The sequence below is a fragment of the Diabrotica virgifera genome, chromosome 8, assembly GCF_917563875.1.
Source record: "Diabrotica virgifera virgifera chromosome 8, PGI_DIABVI_V3a".
NCBI lineage: Eukaryota > Metazoa > Arthropoda > Insecta > Coleoptera > Chrysomelidae > Diabrotica > Diabrotica virgifera.
Window position 1 is genome coordinate 65,746,303 of NC_065450.1, and position 22,231 is coordinate 65,768,533.

The window sequence follows — 22,231 nt, forward strand, 5'->3', positions numbered from 1 at the left end:
TTTTTTCTATTTTCTAATAGTAGTACAATGTATTTTTAGTTGCCACAAGACCCCTATTCCCATTTAAAAAAATCATCGATTACGTCATCACGCTCCGATGGATGACGTCAAGTAGTATGAAATATATCCCAAAAAGTTGAAATATAATGAAAATGGACCTATTTCAGCATTTCCTTAAAATCTAATAGGTAACTATTGTCAAATATCGAGGTGGACTCTTTTCTTTGGCCCACCCTGTATAAATTTGTATTCATTGTGAAATCTGGTGAAAATACATTAATTTTTATTTCATTAGACAGTTTATTTGAATTTTAATTACCCTGCACGCAAACGCTCAAATTTTGACCATTTTTTCAGGCCTATAACTCCTATATGACGTAAGTCTGCAACTCCAAATTTTTACTTCTTATTCTACTTGCTAGAGGCTAACATTCAGCCAAATTTAAATCTTTTTCATCCGTGCCCATCAGGGATATAAGGGGTCAAACTTTGAGATTTTTCAAAAAATTACATTTTTGAGATTTTTTTTGAAAAAATTTACTCAAGTCTCAAAGCTCAAACTTTTTTTTAAAGTATGTACGTATGTCTATTCCAAAAAAAAATTACAAACCATTATCGGCTTGCCTTATGCTGTTAAAAAAATGTTGAAAATGGAATTTTATCAGTTAACCTTTTCAAACTTTCAGGTTCATTTAAGGCCTTAAGGGTAGTTTGAAATTAAATAATGCTACAGGCAATTTTTTTAGAGCATACTTTTCTAAAAAGTTTGGTTTTTGATTTATTGTTCTAGGACAAACCCCAGTAAAAATATTGGCTAAAGAGCGAAGCCATGTTTTCCGTGAAAATGATCGACACGCTTAAACAAAAATGGCAGTCATTGGCAAACTAAATTTTTTAAAAATAAAATAAATGCAATTTTGTACTCTCTACACTGAAGTTTAAAAGATAGAAAAATAAAAAATATTAAAAAATAGTCAAGCAACCACCTTTGGACCACTTGGCTTGGATTGACCCATATGACAAAATCAAACTTTACCAAAAAACGACATGATTTTGTTATGGTTTCGATTGATTAAAAAAGATTCAATGAAAATATAATTTATAAAATATAATCTTAATATATTACACATAAATACAAAAGTTGCATATACATTAACTCATTCCACTTCCATATTTTCCCTCGGACCCCTATCATCAGTCTTAAGATTCGAATACAGTTTCCATGTAAGACTGTCACTTTGTCTTCCCACAAATTCCTGTCTACTCTTAACCTTTTCCTGAGAAGTGAATATTTCAAGCAGCGTTCTTTGAGTGTTATAAATACCACCGTTTCTGCTCAAAACGTTTCTAGAAAGTGGCTGAGCTATACTTGTTAAAGGTGGAGGTGACATAGGAGAATCTGTTGTGGCTCGTATTACGGATGCTCTTGGTATATCCACTTCAGGCTTACCAGGACCTTAAAAATATATGATAAAATAAACATCGTCCGTAGTACTGAGTTTGTTTGACTAAAGTTGATGTATAACAGTATAATTAGTGAGAAATATACTGCCAAGCCATTCATACTGTATAATACACAAGAATACTGTACATTATACAGTACCTATACTACACTTGCGAGCAAAAAAATCGACTCACTCAATAAATTGTACTTTATGCTTAGTAATTTCATGTTGCGTTCTTTGAATTAAAACAACTAATGCAAAAATATTGTCTATTATAGAGCTTCCAAAAAATAGTTGTTTTGTGCAAATTGCAACGTATTGTAAAATTTGCCTACTTCTGTATGGCTTAGAGAATGCAGCAAACATTGTAACGGAAATGTTCTACGCGATGTAGACCTCTATGAATTTCTGATGGTCGTCTCAATCACTTTTTAAACGTTGATCTGTATGTACACTTCGAAGTGAAGTAAGCGAATACTTCACCAGTGACGGCGGCCCAGGTAATTGCCTAATTACAAGAGGGATATAGTGAGAGGACTGTCGCCCGTCGCCTCCTTATGACGCAGTCTGCAGTCTCAAGGGCTTACCATCGATACTAGGAGACCGGTAGCTACAGTCGGCACGCGACAGGTGTTGAGCCTCAACAAGCCTTGAGGAATGTTCTAGGTGTTACTATAGCTCAGTGGATAGTTAGAAGAAGACTTCAGGCTGCCACTTTGACTCCCACGCAACCTAAGACAGGGCCCAAATTGAACGCATGTCAGAAACAAGCTCGACTTCAGTTTGCCCGAGAACACGTCAGTTGGAACCTTGGCTAATGGAGCAGTTTTATTCTCTTCAATGACAGAAGACGACGCGTCTATCGAAAGCCCGGAGAACCATTTGCCCAGTGCTGCAGTGTCAAAACAATGAGCTGTGGAGGCAGTTCGTGTATGGTTTGAGATGGTACATCTTTATAAGGAAAAACAAAGCTTGTGTTCGTGCTCGATGGTGGTTTGACAGCGGATCGGTACATCACGGGCATTCTATAAGACCATGTTACCATACGAACGATTACCTCGCTAACACCAACAGACCAACAATGGACTGGCCTCCATTGAGTCCGGACATGAATCCCATCGAAAATATATGGGATAAATATAAGGTTCGGATCCGTAATCCAGCGACAGTGGCGGAGCTAAAACCTGCGTTAGATAAAGAGTCGGAAACGATTCTTCAGCCAAAAACTTAATAAGGTCCTTATAGACCAGGGCATTTAGCACTAAAAACACCCGAATAAATAAATTTTTAAATACAGCGCCTAGAGACTTGCAGTTTTTTGCATTATGTTCAGGATGACGTCAGGAAAAAAGTCTACTATTCAAAAATGGGTGGAAATGCATAAGTGCACTGTAAAGTGCATAAAATGCATCCAAAATTGCATGAATATAAAAAATAATGTCAAAATCAGTATATGTACTAAGGAACAAAATTTATTATTTGAGGGGCTTTTGGGGTCACTGAATTCGATTACGCAATCAGGACTGACACCCGGATCACCTGGTGACCAAGGTCAGTGCAAGAGACGTCATCTTCTAGAGTTTCGATGGTTTTCGTCATTAAATCGATGCAAACGGATTACTCATGGGTATTACGGGTTGCTAAATACGAATATGATATCAGAATTGACCTCCGACGTACCTGGTGCCCAGGGTCGCTACTAATGCACGTCGTCTTCTGGAGCTTCGAGGGATTTCGGCACTAAACTGATGTAACTGGACTGCTCGGGGGGTTTTTGAGGTGGTTAAATACGAAGACGCCATCAGGATAGACCTTAGGATCACTGTAAGGGACGTCATCTGGAGTTTCGAGGGCTTTCGGTATCAAATTTATGCAAACGGATTACTTACGGGTTTTTGAGGTCGCTAAACACTAATATGATATCAGAATTGAACTCCGGAGTATCTGGTGACCAGGATCGCTACTAGGGCACGTCATCTTCTGGAGTTTCGAGGGTTTTCGGCATAAAATGGATGCAAATGGATTACTCGGGGAGTTTTTGAGGTCGCTAACACGAATATGCCATTAGAACAGACCCACCAAGCACCTGGTGCCCAGGGTCACTGCAAGGGACGTCATCTTCTGGAGTTTCGAGAAATTTCGGCATTAAATTGATGCAAATAGATTACTGAGGGGTTCTTGAGGTCGCTAAATACGAATATGCGATCAGAACCGAATCCCAGAGAACCTGGTGCCCAAGGTTATTGCTAGGGGCGTCACCTTCTGGAGCTTCGAGAGTCTTCGGTACTAAATTGATGAAAACGGATCACTCATGGGTTTCTCAGGTACCTGAACACGAAAACGCGATCAGAACAGACATCGAAGCACCTGGTGGCTAAAGCGTGTCATCTTTTGGAGTTTAGAGAGTTTTCGGTAGTAAATTGATGAAAAATGGATTACTTTTTCGTTTTGGGATTGTTCAACACGAATATAGCTTACATGAGGAATTCTGGAGTATCTAGTGATTACGGCAATCACTAATAATGTCAACGCATAATAAAACTCATGTAAAAAAATTAAATAGATCAACATAATACAGTTTGTATTTCGTAAACCCAAAAACCCATGAGCAGTTCGTTTACATCAATTTAGTATTAAAATTTTTCTAAACTCCATAAGATGATATACCTTAGGCACCAGGTGCTCCGGTGTTTGTTCTGACGGCGTATTTGTCTTCAGCTACCCCAAAAACCCATGAGTAATCCATTTGAATCTATTTAATGCCGAAAACCCTCAAAACTCCAGAGGATAACGTGCCTTAGGCAAAGATGCTCCGGTGTCTCTTCTGATGGCGCATTTGTGTTTAGCAACCCCAAAAACCCGTGAGTAATCTGTTTGCATCAATTGAGTACCTAAAACTTTCGAAACTCCAGAAGATGACGTGCCTTAGGTACCAAGTCCTCCGGTGTTTGTTCTGATGGGGTATTCGTGTTCAGCATCCCCAAAAACCTATAAGTAATCTGTTTGCATCAATATAGTACCGAAAACCTCGCCTAGCGGATGACGCCCCTTGCAGTGACCCTGGGCAGCAGGTTTACGATGGTCTGTTTTGATGGCATGTTAGTGTTTACCGACCTCAAAAACTCCCGAGTAATTTATTTTCATCAATTTAATGCCGAAATTTCTTAAAACTTTAGAAGATGGCGTCCCTTGTAGTCACCTTGGGCACCAGGTGCACAGAGGTTGTTTGTGATGGCATATTCGTGTTTAGCGACCTCAAAAACCTTCCAGAAATCCATTTGCATCAATTAAATGCCGAAAGCCCTCGAAACCCCAAAAGATGACGTGCCCTAGTAGCGACCCTGGGCACCAGGTATTCCCAAGTTCAATTATTATGGCATCTTCGTGTTTAGCGATCCCAGAAACCCTTAAGTAATCTGTTTGCACCAATTCGTATTTAACCGCCTCAAAAACACCCCGAATAGTCCAGCTGCATCAATTTAGTGCCGAAATCCCTCGAAACTCCAGAAGACGACGTGCATTAGTAGCGACCCTGGCCACCAGGTACGTCGGAGGTCAATTCTGATATCATATTCGTATTTAGCAACCCGTAATACCCATGAGTAATCCGTTTGCATCGATTTAATGCCGAAAACCATCGAAATTCCAGATGATGACGTCTCTTGCCGTGACCTTGGGCACCAGGTGATCCGGGAGTCAGTTCTGATGGCGTAATCGTATTCAGTGACCTCAAAAGCCCCTCAAATAATAAATTTTGTTCCTTAGTATACTGATTTTGACTTTATTTTTATATTTATGCAATTTTGGATGCATTTTATGCACTTTACAGTGCAATTATGCATTTCCACCCATTTTTGAATAGTAGACTTTTTTCCTGACGTCATCCTGAACATAATGCAAAAAACTGCAAGTCTCTATGTGCTGTATTTAAAAATTTAGTTATTTTGTGCTAAATGCCCTCGTCTATTAAGATCTCGCATGAAAAGTGTAACACAACGCAGAGGAGGAAATACTCAGTATTAATTTTGATTCATTTTGTTAATTTACTTTTATGTTCATTACGTAATCACTTTCATTCATAAATGTTTTCTCACATACAATTTTAAGTTATATTTGTTATGGTCTTTAGGTATTAACTTTATACATATTCGTGTCATTGCAATAAAAATTACTTCTTCATGATATTTTTCTTCTAATTTTACCTAGATGTGGTAAGATACCCACTAACTAAAAGGACAAAAAATATAACTAAGTTTACTTTTGAGTCGATTTTTTGTCTCGCATGTGTAGTTATCAAATGCTTACCTATATTGTCTAACTGATGAAGAGCTTCATCCAGTTCAACCTTATCAGAAATTTTATCTTCATCAAAATTGAACTTATGGCACTCCAGCAAACAGGTATAAACGCTTCTATGATTATCTGAATGTAAATTATTTTTAACCAACGTCTCAAGTTCGTTCCACATCGCTTTGTATTGTTCTTCTCTTTTTTGCCCTTTGACTCGTTGTCCTGTGTTAGGCGGATGTATAGGTTCCATTTTGGATTCTAGCGAAATCAAATTGTAAATGACTTTTTTGCATTGGAAGATTTCTTCATCTGTTAGTTTTTCTTTCGTGATTAGGGTTGGTAATGGGTCGAAATACTAAAAATAAATAAAAACAAAATTTTGAAAGAGATGTTTAGAATTCTAGAGTGGGCCTTATCGGTATCCTTTAAACGAGTTTATTTAGAATATTTTCAAACAAAAATATACTGCGCGTCATAGAAAACAGGCCACCTACAAAATTTAGAAAAGTACACTGCTCTCATCTTATGGAAAATATAGTGTAACTCAAATGAAATAAAATTTACATCAATAGATTGGTGTCGAAATTACAATCATTTCATATCATTGCGTCAACTCTGAATTTTTAATAATAATGACGTATATTATTATAAATAAATATAACATCAAATGGGATTGTACGTGAGCCAAAGAGAGAGAAAAGATTTTCGGAATCGCCACTTCATACTTTTCCGCTTTCAATCTTTAAGACAGAGGCTTTGAGATAATAAAGTAAGTATAATTTGGATAGCCGTATAAAAGCACATAGTTCCTCTAATCCGCTTAGCTCACGCTGGGTAAGCTCTTTTCAATGGCCACTAGACTAATAGTATTGATGAATGACAGTTTTATGGACTTCAAAAATGTGATTTCGATAAACTATAATTACAATTTAGGCTATTATTAATTAAAATTCAGAGTTATTATTTTTCGGGAGCTCTATAATAAACAGTATTTTTTTTTTGCATTAGTTGTTTTCATTCAAAGGACGCAAGATGAAATTACCTACTAAGCATAAACTACAATTCATTAATTCGTCACAGTGATTCGATTTTTTTGCTCGCTAGTGTACATGAAATAAAAGAAAAAAAATCATTCTTATACTTACATTTTTTAAATTAAATATTAAAGTCGAGCTTATAGTTAGAGGCCAGTATCGAGTCACTCTATTTAGTCTAGTTTTTATTTTTTGAATAGGTTGTTCACTCTCTTCACTCTTTACTTTTATGGGCAATAAGGTATTTTGTTTAATCAACATTCCGAAATCGGTAATACGGTAGTCAGTCACTCTTCCTCCACAACCTTCAGAAATTGAAGGTGGATCTTCCAAGACGGATCTAAAAATATTTATGTAATTCCCTTGGAGGCACATATTATATCGCTCATGGGCTGTAATAGCGGCACAACTCAAAAAATCATGTTTTGAGATATAATTAATAATTCATCTTTTATACCAGTTTTGAACAAATGTCTTGAGTTATGCCACTATTGCAGCAAGACCTTTTTTCATTAAATAGACTAACTAGAGATTATAAAAACTGCAGTAACAACAGAAATTACAAAATCCAAATTAAACTTTGTGCCACTAAAGAAAGCCAAATATTTCTGCAACATTGACCCAACTCAAAATGTGCCACAGTTGATGACAAGAACATGCCCTAATCCCAACAAGCGTTGGGCGCAAACTGAGTAGTGTCAGTGGTCAATATCATCACATGATACAATAGAGACACTTCTGCCATCTTACAACCTGAATTGTACCCGTATTGACGCTGAAAAGAATGTGTGTTTTATCATTTACACATATCCCTAGTCCAAAACACGTGTTTTATGAGTTGTGCCACTGTTGCAGCCCGTGAGCAATATGTATTATGCCGTACAGTTGAATAAATTATGTTACCTGGCTGTACATAAAGTGTGAATAAAAATTTCTCCACCATGTGCAGCAAGAAGATGGCTGGTAATTTTTCCACCTGCCTTTCTCGGCATTTCTAACATGACGGATCTACCATTTAACAAGAAATTAATTAAGCATAACGAAGGTCTTGAATTAACGTCTACTGGTGTTATCCGATGCATTGAAGTACAATTTTGTAATTCTGATCCGGTCATTCCTCTCGGTGTGCACCATTTGAGAGTTGTCTGGAAAAAATTAATGATCAAAATTTAGTATAATTAATATAATCTCAATATATGCTTCTTGCCTTCGTAGACTATGAAAAGGCGTTTGATAGTATCGAGATGTGGGCCATAGAACAAGCTACAGTCGAAAAAATGGAAGAATACCCACGAACGATCACATCAATCACTTACTTTGTATTTGCTGTCTTTTTCTATACACTCTGAGCTTCGCTGGTGTCGCTACTAGCGGATTACTAATGCAACTTTCGCCGGTAACTTTAAATTTATTATTTAATTGTTATCACTTAATATTTACAACGCAAAAAGTAATTAAATTGTAATCGATGTTTTTAAGATTTTGCTAATCATTTAAACGTTCTATTAATGAAATATTAATTTTTTACTTCGGATACTTTCACAATTATCGTGTAGATGGCGCTTAGATTAATTTATAATTACATATTACGATATATTAAAAAACTTAAATTCAGTATTTAAAACGTAAGTATATTTAAGGTAAAAATATACACCACAGCTTTGACCAACTAATATTTTTTCAAATGAAGTAAAAGTCAGACTTACTCTCAATCTTTATTATAACTTCCGACGACCGGTTTCGCTCTTTAAAATTTGTACAGCATCTTCAGGTCAAAGGTAACAAGTTACAAAATGCTACAAATAAAAAACCAGAGTTAGAACAGTGTCTGGTTGTAAAAGATGCTAAAGATCCATAAGATCAAGCCAATGTTGAATAACATACATAAAAGACATAAAAATAGCGAAATAGCAAACAACTGCATATGCATGGTAAAACCGTCCCCAAACTCACATACACATGCAGACATATGCTATATATAATCATGCACTTATAACGTGTCGTACTTACATTCTGATACAAGGAGCTACTAACTCAGTATTCATTATCATGACGTTTCTGTTAAAGATATGTTAACAGAATATGGTGGAATAGACGGAGGATACAGCAAAGGTAAACAAATTTACGGGATTTAGGAATTATTGAGGGTGATGAGATAGTTGGTGTAAGTCAACCAACAAATCTGTGCCTGTTATTATGTTTGTGTAGTTAAAAATTAGTGAATGACATATATACAATTTTTAATGTGTGTTGATTTTAAAGATTTTATTTCTATGTATTGAAAGATTTTGTTTTTATTTTTATTTTATTTATGTATATTAAAAGAATTATATTTATTAGTAAATGTAAGGTTGACAACGTTTGGATCATAAAGTGGGGCGAGTATTTAATGTGTATGTTAGAACTGTATGTGCAGTTGTAAACTGAATAGTTAAGGTCAGTACTTGATCTTTGACGAGACGAGTATTATTCGTATAAGATTATTGTTCGCATAAGAGTTGGTATATCGGAAAGCTTCAAATTGTAGTTAAAATACTATATTAGCAGTCATATAATAAAAGTGAATGTGAAATAAACCATAACAATGTAGGTAAATGAAACAACATTATAAATTAAATGGTGGAGAATTGGAATAGATAGAAATAGGAATTAAATATAGTAAGAAGTAATTGATTGTACATTGAAACTATATATTTTTTCTAATATTTTTTCCTATTAATGTTTTTAATTTCAATGTTTTAAATTAATCACTTTGATATTTATGTCAAATTTCCACCGAACGTTCACTGATTTGTCACTACTGGCGCTCGAGAAATTTTAAATATCCTCTCTACCTACGAGCTCACAGCGTATAAATAACAAACGTTTGTTATAGAAAAAGACCGCAAATACAAAATAAGTGATTGATGTGATCGTTCATGGATATTCTTTCATTTTTCCGACTGTATTAATAATTGTAGAATAGATTCGAGATATAGACAACTAATACATAATATATATGAAAATGCAACTATGATAGTACAACTAGACGAAAATACAAATCCCATTACCATTAAGAGAGGCGTGAGACAAGAAGACGTAATATCGCCAAAAGCTTTTCAACCTAGCCCTAGAAGACGTCTTCAAAACGACAAATTGGTCAACCTATGGCATTAACGTTAATGGCAAGAAGCTAAACCACCTCAGATTCGCTGACGACATTGGGATTATAGCCAGCTCATTCGAGGAACTGCAAATTATGATGGAGGAACTCGCAGGCAGCTCCCAATATGTCGGTCTAAAAATGAACATGAGAAAAACAAAAATAATGACAAACACAGATGACCCCAGATGTATAACTATAAATGTCAGTGAGATAGAAAAAGTCCAGGAATATAATCTACCTAGGCCAAATCCTAAAACTTGATAAAGAGAACCAAAGTGCGGAAATTACTAGGAGAGCAAGACTAGCATGTACAGGATTTGAAAAACTTAGTTGGATACGTAAGAACCGCAAAATACCCCAATACTTGAGGAGCCAAGTGTTCAACCAGTGCAAATTTACTATCATGGCATATGGATGTCAAACCTGGACCCTAACCAAGGCAAATATGAATAAACTAGCCACAACAGAAAGAGCAATGTTAGGTATACGACTGTCAGATAAAAAGAGGAACCACTGAGTAAGATCAAAAACAAAAGTCGAGGATGTAACAACAAAAGTTTCCAAATTTAAATGGAGCTTCGCTAGACAAACTAGCTCTTCGCTAGAGCTAAACACTGCTAGACAAAAAGACCAATGTTGGAATGCAACAATTAAACATTGGAGACCTTACCAAAGTAAATGACCGAGAGGAAGACCACAGATGAGGTGGGTTGATGATATTAAAAGAGTAGCCGGAACGAATTGGAAATATGTTGCTCAGGATAGAGACCGATGGAAGGAGTTGGGAGAAGCCTATGTCCAAACGTGGACGATAGAAGGCTAAGAAGAAGAAGATCTCAATATATACATACATGTATTGTCATATACAGTGAGCACGTAAAGGTTGGAATAAATTCATTTTCTCAAGAATGGACGATTGTAAAAAAAAATCCCGAAACAGGTCAATTTTTATTTTAAAATTGCGACTTTTTGGCATACATATCATACTAGTGACGTCACGCATCTGGGCGTGATGACGTCATCTATGATTTTTTTAAACGAGAATAGGGGTCGTGTGATAGCTCATTTGAAAGGTAATTCAATTCTCTATTCAGTAATATAAACATTAACATAATTATTTATACAGGGTGTCCAAATAATTTTTTTTAAATTAAATTTATTGATATAAAAAGAAGAATGTGTGTAATTTATTTAACTCAAAATACATTTTACTCCTATAAGAAAACAGGAAATAATGTTTATTTGACACATAAATATTGTTTTTTGCTTAAATTCAGTATTAAAGCAGCCACCCACCTTCCTCTTGACAGTTTGAACATTTAATTTAAGCGAAAAGCAATGATTATTTTTCAAATAAACAATTTTTTCTGTTTTCTGAGAGCAGTAAAATGTATTTTGAATTAAATAAATTACTTGCATTCTTCTTTTTATGTCAGTAAATTTAATCGAAAAAAGATTTTTTTGACACCCTGTATAAATAATTATGTTAGTGGTTATATTACTGAATAGAGAATTGAATTACCTTTCAAATGAGCTATGACACGACCCCTATTCCTATTTAAAAAAATCATCGATGACGTCATCAAGTCCAGATGAGTGACGTCACTAGTAGGATATATATGCCAAAAAGTCGCAATTTAAAAATAAAAATTGAACTGTTTCGGGATTTTTTTCTAAAATCGTCCATTCTCGAGAAAATGAATTTATTCCAACCTTTACGTGCTCACTGTATACAAAGAAATATGTCTACTGCTTAATTAGTTTTGTGGTAGACATTGATTATTTCGAAAACTATGTGAAGAATATATACGAAATGGGCCTCCATAGAAGCACCTTAGTGAATTTCTAATAATAGAAAACGAAGCAAAGGATCATCTGCAACCTTCTTCTGCAATCTTCTTCAGCAACCAGAACCACTGCTGTGAAAGCAGTAAAATAACTAAAAATTGTATGAGATTCTTCTTCTTGTAGTGCCTATCCGTTTCGGACGTGGGCGACCATCATGGCAATCTGTACTTTGCACACTGCTGCTCTAAAAAGACTTGTGGTTGTTGTGTTTAACCATGTGGGTAGATTCTTCAGCCAGGAAATCCTTCGCCTTCCTGGTATTCGTTTTCCCTCCAATTTTTCTTGCAAGATTAGTTGCAGTAGTCCATATCTTTAGCTGTTTCTCATGATGTTACCGAGGTATTCGATTTTGGCTGCTTTTATTGTGGTTAACAGCTCTTTTTCTTTTTGCATTCTCTTTTCTTGTATGAGATAAATAAAAGAAATATATCTATAATTAAAGTCATAAATAATGAATTACTCGAGATGTATGTTGAGAATAACCCTATCACTCCTAAAACTTTTATATTTTTATACAAAAGTATTAAATTATTTATATGGGAAATAAGCCACAATTAAAATGAAAAAAATAATTTTATTAACGTTTCGACGCCCAAATCGGGTGCCGTTGTCAAAATACAAAATATTACTAAAATAAACAAAAGTGTTGTTGCTAAGCAAAAAAATTCTTCTAATAATTTATTTAATCTGACTCATTTATATTGGCAATTCAGACATATATTATACATTTTAAAGTAAAAGACTTTAAAATTATATTGCCAATATTTATGAGTTGCGTTCCTGGGACGACTTACTGAAAGATAGTTCATTCGATTACATGAAATCAACCCCAACTCAAGAATATCCGTCACAAAAAAATTATAGCATGTGATCTGTCTTTAAAAAGACAACCAAATGCAATGACAGTAAAATTCTCGCGTTAGAGACTTCATAGTAAATCACAAGGGAAAACCAGGAAAAACCCTGTGATACTTCCCGACATGGTAATTATTTGGTCTTACATTTAATTTACTCTCAAAAAAAAAATAATACCAAATTCTGACTTGTAACATGTTTAAATTATAAATAATATTAATAATACTAGATATATAAGTAATACTAAAATATAAAATATGTACTAGCTCGATATTATTGACTTACTAATCTTGGTATTTTCTTTCTATTGACTTCCTCTTTCAGTATGGGTAACCACATCCTACTACATTCTACCGAGGAATTTGCGACACAATTGGTTTCATTTAGCATAATTAGAGCCGCTTCTTTGATTTTTCTCTTTTTACTATCTGATTCTTTCAGAACTATACTTGAATCTCTCCAATGAACTCTATGTTCATTATCCCATGCGTGTTGACATATTTGAGATCTATCAAATTCTCTATTTTTAATAAAAGATTGATGTTCACTTATTCTAACGTCTAATGGTCTTGATGTCTCATCTAAATAAAATTGTTCGCATTCACAAGGTATTTTATAAATGCAATTCTTTGTTCTTTCTTGATTATTGTTAGGTTTAGGTTTAGATAGAATATGTCAACACGCATGGGATGGGATAATGGGCATGGGATAATGAACATAGAGTTCAGTGGAGAGATTCAAGTATAGTCCTGAAAGAATCAGATAGTAAAAAGAGAAAAATCAAAGAAGCGGCTCTAATTATGCTAAATGAAACCAATTGTGTCGCAAATTCCTCGGTAGAATGCAGTAGGATGTGGTTACCCATACTGAAAGAGGAAGTCAATAGAAAGAAAATACCAAGATTAGTAAGTCAATAATTTCGAGCTATTTTATATTTTAGTATTACTTATATATCTAGTATTATTAATATTATTTATAATTTAAACATGTTACAAGTCAGAATTTGGTATTATTTTTTTTTGAGAGTAAATTAAATGTAAGACCAAATACTTACGATGTCGGGATAGTATCACAGGGTTTTTCCTGGTTTTCCCTTGTGATTTACTATGAAGTCTCTAACGCGAGAATTTTACTGTCGTTGCATTTGGTTGTCTTTTTAAAGACAGATCACATGCTATAATTTTTTTGTGACGGATATTCTTGAGTTGGGGTTGATGTCATGTAATCGAATGAACTATCTCTCAGTAAGTCGTCCCAGGAACGCAACTCATAAATATTGGCAATATCATTTTAAAGTCTTCTACTTTAAAATGTATAATATATGTCTGAATTGCCAATATAAATGAGTCAGATTAAATAAATTATTAGAAGAATTTTTTTGCTTAGCAACAACACTTTTGTTTATTTTAGTAATATTTTGTATTTTGACAACGGCACCCGATTTGGGCGTCGAAACGTTAATAAAATTATTTTTTTCATTTTAATTGTGGCTTATTTCCCATATAAATAATTAATCATAAAAATGCCACAAGGAAATAGCTTCAGAACAACAAAAAGTATTAAAAGAAAATCATTATTATTTTAATACATTAATTAGACTTACCGTTTCATATTCCATTCCTTCCTTAATAGTTCTGATAGCAGCAGAATCTGAAGCATTTCCCTTCAAAATGGCTGTGTGTGCTGAGCTCGCATGGAAGATTTCAACATCATAATTGGCGGATGACGACGCATTTTGTTCCTCTTTCATTGGAATGCCAGTAACAGTAGTGCTGGCTAAATCGTAGTGTTCCAGAATAAGTGATGATAATTTATTTGGTATCTGTGGAGCTTTTATGGAATGCACTTCCGTTGTGAGTATCTGCGAAAGATTTTTTGCTGGATGGTTGTTAACTTGTGACTCCATATTAATTGGAAACGTATTTATAATCACCAAGTGGCAATGGTGGATAGTCAATAGCTTGTCTGACGTGGTAGACAATTTATTTTGTTGATTCAATACTGTTAAAAATATATCTTCTAAGCGTTTCATACTATCATTATCTCGCGCTGAAGTTATACAGATAACCCTTGTGTTGTTAATAATTTTTGGACCATCACCAGCATTTCTCGTTTTTTCCAATTGTAAATCTGTTGGTTCACTTAAGGCTTCAATAGCGGCACGTAAACCATGTAATACTGTATGATCTAGAGGAGTACTGACTGCTCTCATAGGGGGAGGAGGAGGTGGAACACCTATTAGTGACATGCCATTCATAATCTGAAAGTGCAATACTCATGATAAACGTAATAATAACAAAAACAAAATTTGTTAATAAGTGTGTAAATATTAATTGAATTTGCTCGTGCATTAAATCTGATTTTTTCACTGAGTGCAGAGTAAATCAATAATATCTAATGCATAAAGTGTCAAGAAGAAACATAATAAGCAAAATAATTAAAAGTGTGCTTGAAATTGGAAAAAATACAAGGTAAGAATAACACATAAGCAGTTAAAACTTCCAATATTGGAGTTGAACCTTATTCGATTGGAAGGCGGTGTTGCCAAATCTACAGTGAAGTTAAGTAACTAGGGAGAATCGAAATAGTATATACTGCTCAACACATTTAACATAAAGAAATAAAGTAAGATGTTACACTGATAAGGGTCAAGCTTCAGAGGAGTCAATCCGGGCGAGACCTTTATCACATTGAAACAGAACATTTTTAATGAGTAGTGAAGATAAGAACAAAGGTTGTTTTCGAATTTTGATTTCGATAACAATGGTACCACAACTGACGAAAACGACAAGAAGGTAAAAGGAGATATGCTTTCATCCAAAGTCGCAAAATAGGCATATCTGCCACCTATAAAAAGGAGAAAAGAAAATGTACAAAAAATTATAGAAATTATGACAAAAGAAAGAAAGGGAGAAATGTGAAAGTAGGACATAAGACCAAACCATCTCCTTAAAGAAAATACAGACAACTTGTTATGAAGGTAAAGTTCCCCTGCATGTTTTGTTTGTAGATTTTACCTTTGGTATTGTATACCAAAGAAACTGATCAGGTTAGTTAAAATGACGCTAAATAACTCTACCTGTGAAATTGCTTGGCAGCCGTATGCTATATACTCGCTGTATAGAGTTTCGTCGAGTGATTTACGGTGATGCTATTTTGATAAAACCTCAAAAATGTAATTTGAGTAATAGAAAATCATAGCACGGATAATCCGCAGCCCGGATAATCCGCACACGGATAATCAGGGTTCTACTGTACACATATGTTTTTATTGTTTAAATGTTTTTCTGATGAAAATCAGTCAGCGGACTTCCGGGTTATCGGAGGCCGACTTATTGGGGCTCCACTGTACATTAACCTTTTCACTGCGGCTAGTTATAAAAGTAGTATGGTCTCTGGTACGGCTGTTTCATGCTTGTGCTGATCAACCCGGTTGTGACTGTTAATTGTTTGGTGTTAGATTCTTGAAATGTATGAATTTTTAAATTTATTTATTTATTATTTTATTTATCAACGGGCAATCAACCAATTAAAATACAGTATAAACATTAATCACCGGAGATTTATAACCTAACCTACAGTAAATTTAAAAATTTTAATCATACAAACTAGGAACATTAAAAATAACATACATTAACAAAAAATGTACAAAACACAAGGACATCAAGTTATCACACACAGTTTTTAAGCTGAGCTTTAAATTCTTTTAGAAAACTATAATAATCTAAACCTTCCGAATATTGGTTAGCAAACCTAGGTGTTCTAGACATGAAGGAGTTGTGTCCGTAGTTAGTGCGATGGGGTCTAATGTAAAAGGGTTGATTTAGCCTCGTTTGTCTGCTGGGAACATGGAGGCTAATTTTCTTCAATAGTTGAGGACCAAAATTATTGGAGTGTAGTATATTATAAAATATTGTGTGATTCTTATGCATGCATCGGATTTGGAGAGAGGTTATGTTGAGACCTTTCCATATTAGAATAGTTAATTTCATCAACCCTCTGGTTTTATTTAAATGCAACAAATCTTAAGAACTTGTGCTAAACTCTCTCAATAGCTTGAATATGGGTGTTATAGTGTGGAGACCAAACACATGAACAGTAATCTAGGTGAGGTCTTACAAGTGAACAATACAATATTTTTATGGATGGGATACTTAGAAAGTCTTTAGCACAACGTTTGATAAACCCTAAAAGTTGAAGTGATTTTGAGACAATAGATGAGATATGGGGAATGGAGCAATCCTTAATAGTATAGATATGATTTGTAGGAGTTCTATTTAAACCAAAAACCATTAAGTGACACTTTTTAACATTAAGTTCCATTCCGTTGCTATCACACCAACAGCTCAACCGATCCAAGTCAGATTGTAATTTTTGATAGTCACCATCATTCTCGATTTTCAAATATAATTTTAAATTGTCAGCAAACATTAGGAAAAAAGCAAAGTGGAAACAAGATTAATATAGATATTGAATAGAAGGATCCCAGATGTGGCCCTTGTGGCACTCCTGAAGGTACCTTGATTTCAAACGATTGAAAACCCTGAACACATACTATTTGTATTCTTTCAGATAGGTAGTATAACAACCATTCTAAAAGTTCACCCTGGATACCCAGACCTCTCAACTTATTGATTAAAATCTTGTGATTTACCTGGCCAAACACCTTTGTAAAGTCTGTGTATACAGCATGAACCTGGAAGCCATCTTCAACAGATTCCACAAGGAAGTCAGTAAATGTCAATAAATTAAGTTCAGTGGAGCAGCTAGAGAGATATCCAAATTGCTGGTCGATAAAACAGCCTTTTAAACTTGCTGACAAATAGACACAAACAAGGCTCTCAAAAGCTTTGGGAATACAACTCAGAATGCTAATAGGACAATAATTGTTCACTTGAGACTTGTCTCCAGATTTTAGTATTGGGGTAATAAAGCTAGTTTTCCAGTAGGCTGGGAACATCCCTGTCTTTAATGACAGGTTAAAAATGTGAAAAAGAGGTCAAGAAAGTAAAAAGCTTAAGTGTTTGAGAAAAGAAGGTGGAAGACCATCTGGACCTGGCCCCTTGTTGCTATCCAAAAGGGAAAGTTTTTCATATAGACGAAATAGAAATGCCAAATTGAGATATAATAAATTGTGAAAAGTTGATGTCACCAGAAACTAAAATATTGTCCTGCAAAACACAATCTCTATCACTATAAGTTTTTGAAAAGTATTCAGCAAACAAATTAACAATTTCTGTACCACTAGAACCAGTGATATTATTATAGTGTACAACTGATGGTATTCACGGTGTGCAAGTACTTGGAGGGGAATTGAGAAACGATTGTGCGCGAATAGCGGAGAAATATTGCAACTTTCTTAAATAATTCATATTGTCAATTGAAATTGTCAAATTGACATACATTTCATATCTACTGTCATTTAAGAAGAAAAATTATATGTTGCTCCACAATATTGATATGATATGCAATTATTATATAAAGGTAAATTTAATTAATTGTATTTTGCTTGCAGTACTGCATTTTAATAACTAATTTTATTTACTACATACAATTGTTTACATTTTAATAACATAACCTGAATCTTATTTTTTCTTATTATTTTTTTGGACTATGGCCTTGACAATTATCCAGTAACCAGGACTAATATAATTGGCCAATATAATTAAAAGTGCGAATAAAGTTGCAGAGCATAGAAATAGGTGTCGCTTTGCCGAACTTGCATGGTCCCAATATTAGATCTGCTATTTTTATTACTAACAAATTTCCATATTTCTAATATTATCCCTAAGAGATGACTCAGTTAATGCAATGTAATCACGATAACATTGTTGTTTTAAGCGTTTACAGTGAGCCCTTAATGCAGGAAACTCATTAGAGTGAGGGATTTATCTCAGATATTCTTTGTGAACTTTCTTTTTCTGAATAATTGTAACTGAGATCTGGAGAAAACCACACCAGAAATTTCTTTGCTGAATACTTTTTAACAGGAACATAAAGATCAATTGTTATTACACAATACTGATCTCATCAAGAGACTTAAATGTATTGTAAATTTTGATATAACATGCCTAACTTTCTTCCATGGAAAACATATAACACGCAAACAATATCTAATTCATATGGTTGCCACAGCGAATGCCGAAGAAGGTTACACGTATTTAGCCGTTCCTGTTGTATGGGTCCGAAATTATTTTACATATATGTCTGGTTCCCGCAGTGAAAAGGTTAACAAGTATAGTTAAAATATTACAGAGTTAATTTATACATACGTGATTTAAACTTTGTTGTGAGGGATTCCATGTATTTAAAATATGAGCTACAGTATCACTGGCTATAAATCGAACCTAAAAAATGATTAACCTTATTATGGTATGGGTTTTGTTGTATTAAATAATTTACCAGTTTGCCTTGGGGAAATAAATCCCATACTATCCTGCAATATTCAATAGCAGATTCAACACTGGAGGTCCATAGTGATTTTGAAATTGGGTTCATAGGGATAAAACCTGGAGTTCGGTTTTTGAGGAATTCAAACTCGATAGGATTTTCACATGATATCCCAAAGTACGGAGTATGGTCAAGAACGAATATAGTCTTGTGATTTGCCGGATATAACTTATTTATAAGTGGAAATGCCATTTTCTTATTTATTTATTTAGTTTACTTTTCTTCGGCAACCTAACCAAACATTTTTTTGTTTTTGACTTAGACAAGGAAGGAGAGGTTTTTGACATACCGATAACCGATGTGAAGTTAGCAATGTGAATAGGGCAGCAGAATAAAAAAGTTTGAAAATATTTTGCACCAAATTATTGAATTTATTTTAAATAATTCAAATTATTTTTGATCATAAACAGACTAATTTTATTTTCTTATTAAAATAGTATTTTCAATATAGTAAAAGAAACAAGAGAAAAATACTTGACAAAATATATTTAAAAAATTATTATGCGTTGTTTTTAAACCAGGAGGAGTAAACTAAAAAGACAGATTCACACGCAAGAAAGTCACTAGAAAAATCACCAAATACATCTTCTTTTTTCGTTGATCATGTCGGTCTTTCGAGGTGTACAAGTACTTGGAGGGGATACGAGAAAAGATCGTGCGCGGAGAAATATTGCAACTTTCTTAAGTATTGTCAATTGAAATTGTCAAATTGACGTATATTTCATACCTACTGTCATTGAAGAAGAAAAATTATATATTGCTCCACAATATTGATATGATAATATGCAATTATTATATAAAGGTAAATTTAATTAATTGTATTTTGCTTGCCGTACTGCATTTTAATTACTAATTTTATTTACTACATACAAATTGTTTACATTTTAATAACATAACTTGAATCTGACTTTTTCTTCTTATTATTTTTTTGGACTATGACCTTGACAATTATCCAGTAGCCAGGACTAATATAATTGGCCAATATAATTAAAAGTGCGAAAAATGTTGCTGAGCGTAGAAACCAGGTGTCGCTTTGCCGAACTTGCACGGTCCCAATCATCGACATATTAAGCCTAGACTCGGCATACTCACTTACTCACCAAAAAAGCGTAACGCGGAAACAGCATGGAAACAGTCGATCGGTGGTGGTCTATATGTCTTTTACAAGAATCTACAGGTCGAGCAAGTCTCGTAAATTTCACGATTGCGAGCCACGCTTCATGCAACCGTGTTTGCGTATTTGTGTTTCGAGTTGCGTGGTCGTGCGGAGTTATATTTACCAAATTTAAATATAATCGTTTTCAAAATTAAATCAATATGGCTACTGGGTGTAAAAGATAAATCTTATTCTATCTGTTCTTAATGAGTTTTAGATAATTTTAGTTGTATTTCTTTGTAATTTTGTGTTGTACAAAGATTAATTTAACATTTTCTCTGGAAGTATTAATTTAGAAAGATAATATGCTTCATTGGTGTTGTGTTTTGAAGTGTGAAATGCAAAGTAATTGTGATAAAGTCAAGATAAAGTTCACTTTTAAACTGAACTAAATAAGGTATCTGAGAGACAACAATGGTTAAATGCAATACAATGTACAGGTTTTACTAGCGAAATGAAAATTTTCCTGTCCTGTCTGCTGTAATCATTTTATATCTGGTAAGTTACAATTACAACAGTAACGATTTTTGAAGATGTTAACATTTTAATCTTATAGGAAAACCAGCCGACTTAATCGATAATAACAATCTCCAGATTGGGTTCCTTCAATAAATATGGTCTATAAACACAATGAAATAAGTTCCCCAAAATCTAAAATGGAGTGGTATCAAAGGAGAATTAAAGGGAAAAATATTCATATTGAAATTGTTTATAAGGCACTGGACTGTCTTAAATTCTACAATAATACTAGGTGGGTAAATGATTTTAGACATTTTTCATTAAGAGTAGATTAAGATTAAGTAGATTTTCATTCAGTAGATTTAAGACTTGTTTACACGGGTAGAGTAATGATGCAAGTACTGATAGAGTAGAGTAACTCTACCTGTAAAAATGCTCAGCACAGTAGAATAGCTGGTAGAGTGTATAGTTGGAGTTAAAGTAGAGTGACTAGCAACCTATGGCAAAGTAACTACTCTATGACCACCACTACTGCCAAAATGTCTACTCGGCTGCACACTCTACCCATGGAACACGCTCAATTATGGCAGAATAGAGTAGGTAGAAGAGTACATGGGGGCACTGTCATTCTGGCTGGAATTGTGTTTTGTGTAAATAGTGAAAATGAAGTTCACCGAAGATGAAACTTTAAAACTTGTACGGCGAATACCAGTGTTTATGGAATTTAGGTAGTGTATACTACAGAAATAAAAGTTTGCAGCAAGCTGCGGAGGATGAAATCGTCGAAAGAATGGCAAAGGGGGCTTTGGAGTAAACGAGCTTAAGCAAAAAATTAAGAATTTAAGGTGCACTTATAATCAAGAGTGTTTAAAAATACAAAAATCGGTTTCACTATACTAGCATCAGTACTATACTTGTACTCTCCTCATGTGAATGGTATCAAGCCATTTTTGGTAGAGTACTACCACTACTCTACTCTCCTCAAAACTCTACCCATGTAAACAAGTCTTTAGAAACAGTGGAAAATGAGGTAGCTAGTAGAGTAGTAGTAGAGTAAAATATACTGGTTTAGCAAATTACAATGTTTTAAGGTAATACAGTAGCGATAAACAGGTAGCCAAAACGTGTTCCAAGATTGTCACTGTAATTTTGAATATTTTTTCGAGGCATTTGGCACACGTACTCGTAAAATAATAAAGAATGGCGGTACAGAGCCCAATTTGAAAAATATATTAATGTGGAAATTACTCTGTAATTATACAATATTTAAAAAACGAGCCTGTACCGCCATTAAGAAGAACAAAAAAATACACTTTCTTCATATAAACTTTTTTATCCGATGCCTAGATTTTGTGTAATTTTGGAACTACTAATGAAATAAAAAATTTTAGTAGTTCCAAAATAACACAAAATCGGATAAAAAAGTTGTATTTGAAAAAAGTGTATTTTTTTGTTCTCTTAATGGCGGTACAAGCTCGTTTTTTTATATTGTATTTAATTACAGAGTAATTTCCACATATTAATATATTTTTCAAATTGGGCTCTGTAC

At 34.1% G+C, this 22,231-nt stretch overlaps 1 protein-coding gene across 1 annotated transcript; it reads right to left on the reverse strand.

Annotated features, from left to right (window-relative positions):
* Positions 1 to 1,098: 1,098 nt before the first annotated feature.
* LOC114331758 (integrator complex subunit 13) lies at positions 1,099 to 19,348 on the reverse strand. The gene is made up of 7 exons (XM_028281395.2): positions 19,020 to 19,348; positions 18,890 to 18,964; positions 14,221 to 14,877; positions 7,673 to 7,914; positions 6,881 to 7,109; positions 5,751 to 6,090; positions 1,099 to 1,456 (listed from the first exon to the last, which is right to left on the reverse strand). Exons 1-7 carry the CDS (start codon positions 19,257 to 19,259, stop codon positions 1,158 to 1,160), a joined length of 2,082 nt encoding a protein of 693 aa, XP_028137196.1. The 5' UTR covers positions 19,260 to 19,348; the 3' UTR covers positions 1,099 to 1,157.
* Between the last annotated feature and the right edge of the window lie 2,883 nt (positions 19,349 to 22,231).

What these genes read in the sequence shown, in the direction of transcription:
- LOC114331758 (XM_028281395.2), bottom strand. Translation starts at nt 19,259, where the DNA reads ATGGCATTTCCACTTATAAATAAGTTATATCCGGCAAATCACAAGACT. An exon ending in TATTTCCCCAAGGCAAACTG is followed by an intron (nt 18,965 to 19,019) that starts GTAAATTATTTA and finishes ATCATTTTTTAG; the next exon opens with GTTCGATTTATAGCCAGTGA. An exon ending in CACACTTTATGTACAGCCAG is followed by an intron (nt 7,110 to 7,672) that starts GTAACATAATTT and finishes AAATATTTTTAG; the next exon opens with ATCCGTCTTGGAAGATCCAC.